This window comes from Phyllobates terribilis, unplaced genomic scaffold (genome assembly GCF_046119375.1).
Source record: "Phyllobates terribilis strain yellow unplaced genomic scaffold, ASM4611937v1 Scaffold_3__8_contigs__length_932513732, whole genome shotgun sequence".
NCBI classification, from domain to species: domain Eukaryota; kingdom Metazoa; phylum Chordata; class Amphibia; order Anura; family Dendrobatidae; genus Phyllobates; species Phyllobates terribilis.
The window spans coordinates 365,631,323-365,637,322 of NW_027362763.1; the positions used below are offsets into that span (position 1 = coordinate 365,631,323).

Genomic DNA, 6,000 nt, shown 5'->3' on the forward strand with positions numbered 1-6,000 from the left:
ATATTATGCAATTGCAGATTGTCACATCATGGCCTTCAGTGATATTATGTTAACATTTTTGTTATTACCGTAAGTTACTGTTTAAGAAGACTATTTGCAAATTTCTGGTTGGGTTAGAGGCTATTTTCTCACAATGAATATTTGGTGAGTTTTTGATATTACAGATTTTCTGCTGCATTTCTGCACCTATTAGGTCACTTACATTTTTTTTTATTGTGTTTTTGAGTGCAATTTTTTTTACATGCATTTTTATCGCGTTTTTGACACTGCGATTTTTGACATGTCATATTTTATATAAAACTGCTTTGTTTTTGATACATTATGGTTTTTGAATTTGCTTAAACTTTATTGATACAGTCGTGTGCAGATTACATGCGTTTTCAGTGAATTTCCAACTAGGAAAACTAGGGAACCGTCTGGCTGCTCCAAGTCTTAGCATTAAATATCTGCTCTCTGTTAGAGTCTATAATCACCATTTCTCCCCAATTTGTAATTGGTCAAAAAAGTTTATTATAACTTTTAACAATAATTGTCCAATAATAGTCTGTGTAACTGCATAGAGCCTTTTTTATTGTGAGGGAAGGGGTTTTCTAAAATGTGGTATTTGACAAGTATCCTCGTACATGTGAAAAATACAGTATTTGACTGTACATTTCATTATCTAGACATGAGAGTTACGTAACTTATGAAAGTTCTACCTCTCTCTTAGTGATAACAGCTTAATTGCTCCAAGTTACATCTACAATAGGTGGATGGGAACAATTTTCTGACCTGTAAATCAAATTTCTTTCTTGGTAACTTATCTAGTAAAGATTGTGTGTAAGTGACGCAATACTTTTCCACTTTATTAACCTGTCACTTTTATCTTGCTTTTATGCTTTTACGAATTTTCCTATAGTTTGACCCTGGGAGGGCGTGTTAGCTAATAATGACCTTGTCTTAGGATCATTAACATAAACTATTCTTAGTGCTTGTCGATATAACATGACTTAATCAGATTAATGATTTTTTAATCTGTTTCCACATTATAAATCTTTGTTGTTTTTTTTCTATTACAGATCAGAGTCAATAACTGAAAAATTAATAAGATCAAATAAAAGAATGGAATATTTTACCAACGTGATGCACCTCGTACATTGGTATATATGTGATGAAGTCTCTAATTGAAAGCTGCTTAACCTCTGAAGGGAATTATATCCGTCCTGCGAATGTCACCTTAAAGATAATCAAATGGGACTCGTGTGAGATTTCTGCAGCTGAAGGATATATGCTTAGCATCCATTGACCTAATAGTCAGCAGTTTTGAGTCTAGAAGATACTGGAAACTCCTCGATGAAATTTCCCTCTTTTACCAGTCGTGAGGATTAAAGCTGTGCCCTCTCCTAAATGTGCTGAACATTTCTAGTGAACTGAGAACTGTAATTGTTCTATATTTCTATATTGTGAAATTGAAGGCATTTTCCGGTGAAGAATTCTGATGCTAACTCTGCCCTAATTGGAGCTGGAAAGTAATAAAAATAAAGCAATCCTCTCTGAGCAAACATTCGAGGTTGAACATACCGAGAAGTTCAAGAGTTCAGTCTTATGTGAAACTGGTGCAGTTCCGACACACCTCTCTGCTCTCAGAATCTAGATCAGCAGTCTGTGATAGGCGCAGTGTTGAAACAGACCGTATCTGGTGTAATGCCAGGAAAACAACAGTGACACAACGAAATCGACAGCAAAAGCACAGAGGTTATGTGACTGCAGTCTCAAGAAACCACGAATATGGATACTTCATTGTCTATTGCTCCTTATCCCAGTGACTTAAAAGTAAATGATGGAAACACGGGGACTTCTGCAAAGAGGACATGTGAGTACAGTGGGGGCTCTAGAGATGGATTGGAGGCAAGTGGAAGCTCTGGAAAGCATGCACATGGCAGAGAAAAAGACAGCTTACCCCACTCTAACGGTGGCTACACTCTACAATCTGAAACTGTTGTGCAGCCTATGCATAGTTTGGAAATTTCTAGACAAGTAACTTATAATGATGCTGAGGACATTTCAGTTTCTGAACCGATAAGTGAAGGTAGCATAGCGCTGGGTGGAAGCCAGTGGGATATGAACAATGTATCAGAATTGGAAGAGGATGGTGAAGAACGAAGTTTATCCGAATCCATCTCAATCAGTGAATATCTTCACTCTCACACAAGACAACCCAACACAGATTTTGCCATCAATGAAGCTGCGTTCGATGGATCTAGAGGTGACCTTGAAAGAAACATTTTACCTGAATCCCTAGGAGAACCAGACCTGGTTATTGAAGTGACTGGGGGGCAAAGAATTAAAGCACACAAGGCCATGTTAGCTGAGAAAAGTGATTATTTTAGGGCTCGATCATCAAGAGACATTCTTAAAATTAAGGGTGTAAGTTACCCGACTTTACAGTTGCTTGTGGATTACATTTACAGCTCACAGCTGGAAGTGAAGCTGGAAAATGTGGTAGAGGTGATAAGTGGTGCAAAGTTCCTCCAGATTCCTTGTGCGGTGCAGTGTGCCATGGATAGCATGAGGTCCCAGATATCACTCAAGAACTGCTATCAGGTACTCTATATCGCAAAAAAGCAAAGACTGAATGAGCTCAAGGAAGCTGCTTACAAATTTATGAGTGACCATTTTTTACAGGTTCTTAAAGATCCAAATGTTTACGGCAGACTAACAGGTGCCGAGAGAGACTTAATTTTACAGCGCAGAATAGATGGTAAACAGTGTTTGGTGGTGGCAGAAATCAATGATGCTTTTGAACGAATGACCAGTAGCAGTAGACCTCAAAGCCGAGAGAGTAGTAGACCTCAGAGTCCTTCATCAATTGTGTCTACTGAAGATGATGGAACTACTTATCAAGTACATTGCTTTACTGAATCTGCCAGGAAATGGCGGTCTTTGACAAAAATTCCAGAGGAAGCAAATACTAAAGGTTGTGGGGTCTGTGTTCTATATAACTATTTGTTCATTGCGGGGGGCATTAAAGGGAGTGGAGAAAAAGCAAAACTTTCTGACCAGGTATTTTGTTACAACCCTTTGACTGACACCTGGGATAAGGTCCGACCCCTCTCCCAGCCACGCTCTCAGTTGAAATTAGTAGCTCTTGATGGTTATTTATATGCTATTGGCGGAGAGTGCCTCTTCACAGTGGAAAAATATGATCCCCGTCTGGACCGTTGGACCTCAGTAGCTTCTTTACTTAAGGGTGCATTTGCAGTGGCCCATGAAGCTACAACGTGTAATGGTGAGATATATGTATCCGGTGGAACCCTTTTTTACCGTCTACTCAAATATGATCCCAAACATAACGAATGGCAAGAATGCCCTTACAACAACAGCCGCCGACGCTCTGCTGGTATGGTATCCCACAAAGGCTGCATCTATCGATTTGATGTCAGTCGTGAACATGGCCTTAGTGTTTTCACTTACAATTCAATGGCCAGACACTGGAGTGAGGGAGTCAACCTACGTCCTGGTCCAGGGCCTACTCCTCCCAGTTTGCCATTTCGCTGCACAGTCATGGGAGGCAACATCTATTGCTTGAACAGAGCTGTAACACTGAGAGTGCCACTACCACCAGAAGGAACCGGAGGAGAAATGGCTAGCTGTGAGCTTGACCTCTTTCCTTCCCCAGAAGACGCAAAAGGAGTCTTATTTCCATTTGTTCTCTCTTTGCCTGAGAATAAGTCATAACATTAAGACCAAGGTTATATTGCATATGTGTTTTACTTTACTGGCATGTTTTTAAATGTCTGTTCTTTTCAATGACTAAAAATACATTAATGCCGGGTTCACAATAATTCCATAAATGCATGTCTATCACTGTACAAAAATGAATATGTGAATCTACATATTATGTGCATTTATTTTCTGGAAATGCCCTTGTAAATTAGAACCAGCCTACAGACCTTTACCGAGGAGAGTTTTGCATGTAGTAGTTATCGTTATGTGTGTACAATATAATGACATCCGATATGTTGAAGACGACAGGAGTCACTTGGGAGAAGTTCAACCGCACCTAAAAGCTGCTAAAATTTAGAGCAAAATATTGAAATAAATGGTAATACATATCAGATATTACTGAATTTTACATATATATATATGCATATGTGTATATTTACATGCATATACAACGTGTATGTATATACTGTATATATATATATATATATATATATATATAATGAAAATGAAGAGGAGTGTAGATGAGAAACAATAGTGCGGCAATTATAATCAGGGGATGGCCTAACCTATAAATGTTTGCCATAGACAAAATGAATGCTGTTATATTCGCTACTTTGCAATGTATAATCTGATGACACTGCTGTAGGTCATAAATTAAAATGATTACATATTACATACTGAGTGTATGCCTGTGGCAACCAGACAACATCCCTTTTTATACCCCCATAACATGTCCAATACTGTTCATGCACTTTTATTGGTGTCCTCTTATTTGGTTTTAGGCCTTCTTCAGGCACAGGGACCAGGGAGCGATTGATGCCTCTGCACCTCTTCTAGCTGTTGTAACCTGAGTTATTTCTCCATTACTCTGCGCAGCACTACTGTTTCCTATTTGCAGTTTTATATACATGACCCCGTAGTACATGATTACTAGCAGAGCATGTGAATTAGAAGCATGCTTCTTCTAACACACAGTACCTGTATTACAGAACAGACTGAATGGATCATCATGCTGCTTTGTCTTGTAACCTCCATGCATGTAATTTAATGCCTTCAGTAGGATCTGTTCACACCCTGCTTTTGGCTTATGTCAGACTGGATCATTCTTCCTCTAGACTGTGTTCCCATGTAGCGTAAATGCTGCATTTTTTCTGTTTAGTTTTTTAGAGCATTTTGAGCTCTGTTGGATTTTTGCCAAGACCCAGCATGTCAATTCAGCGGTTACTCAAATGAATGGGTGAAAAACGTATGTAAAAACGTGGCAAAAATGTGCATCCTGTACACAGCCATGCTATGTGTAGCCTAAGGATATTATTGAACTCTGTACTTTTTGATGCGTTTTTTTTTTTAATTTAGGCTTCTATGGGAAGCCTGAAAAATGCATGTACAAACGAGTGCAACAAATGCATGTAAAAAAAAAGAAAAAAATTCAGTTGCATTTTTAAGTGCAGAATCAAAGCTTTTCTGTTCCAAAAACATATTAATAAACGCTGTTTCAAAAAAAAAAAAAAAAGCAGCAAAAATGCAATAATCAGAGACAATCCTGCTTGTGTATTTTGAAATGGACTCTTGCAGAAAATATAAAAAGCGGCAGAAAAAAAACGCAGCATTTACTCAACTTGTGAACACGGCCTTAGGCTTTAATTGTGCAGAGATTTTAGCATTCGTTTGGCAGGAAGATATCTTCATTCCTTTTTATATGGAGGGGTATAAACTATACAGATCTAGCATTTTCTAAGCATATTTCTGTGCTATGAAGTTTTTGCAGTTGGTCCATAATATATTTGACAAATGCTAGATCTATATGTGATTTGCTTAGGTGCATTAAACCTAGTGGTGTAACTTGAAGCTCATGGGCCCCAATGCAAAAGCTCCAACGGGGCCCCCCAATTAATGCAAGTTTGTAATAGCAATGGTCTTTTTATATAGGCCAAAGGGACTTTTAAGGCCCCCTGGGCTCTGGGGCCCGGGAGCGATCGCAACCCTTGCACCTATGATAGTTAAGCCCCTGATTGAACCTTTGCTCGTGGCCTGCTACATCTGTAGGTTGAGAGGAGTTTCTGAAGAAAGACAGCCAATGCTTTCCCCTTTAAATAAACTGTTTGGTCATTATATATATGTATGTTGTATGGTAGAAACATGTTTTCATTCCCATATTTCCAGATATCCAAAGTGATGATTTTATGATCGCCAGTCTCCAGAATCGTGCTGCACAAATCAATTAACCAACTCTCATTATATATACGTTTGCTGACAGTCATATGAATCTATGGTGACACTGACAATTACTGCAGC

At 38.6% G+C, this 6,000-nt stretch overlaps 1 protein-coding gene across 2 annotated transcripts in view; it reads left to right on the top strand.

The window, feature by feature from the left end:
* The window catches only part of KBTBD11 (kelch repeat and BTB domain containing 11), a 45,191-nt gene extending 39,963 nt beyond the window's left edge, over positions 1–5,228 (top strand). For both annotated transcript variants that reach the window (XM_073675387.1, XM_073675388.1), the window contains exon 2: positions 1,059–5,228. In XM_073675387.1, the coding sequence (XP_073531488.1) occupies positions 1,768–3,717 (1,950 nt within the window). In that variant the 5' untranslated portion in view covers positions 1,059–1,767 and the 3' untranslated portion in view covers positions 3,718–5,228. The remainder of the gene's footprint in view (positions 1–1,058) is intronic.
* The last annotated feature ends 772 nt before the right edge of the window (positions 5,229–6,000 follow it).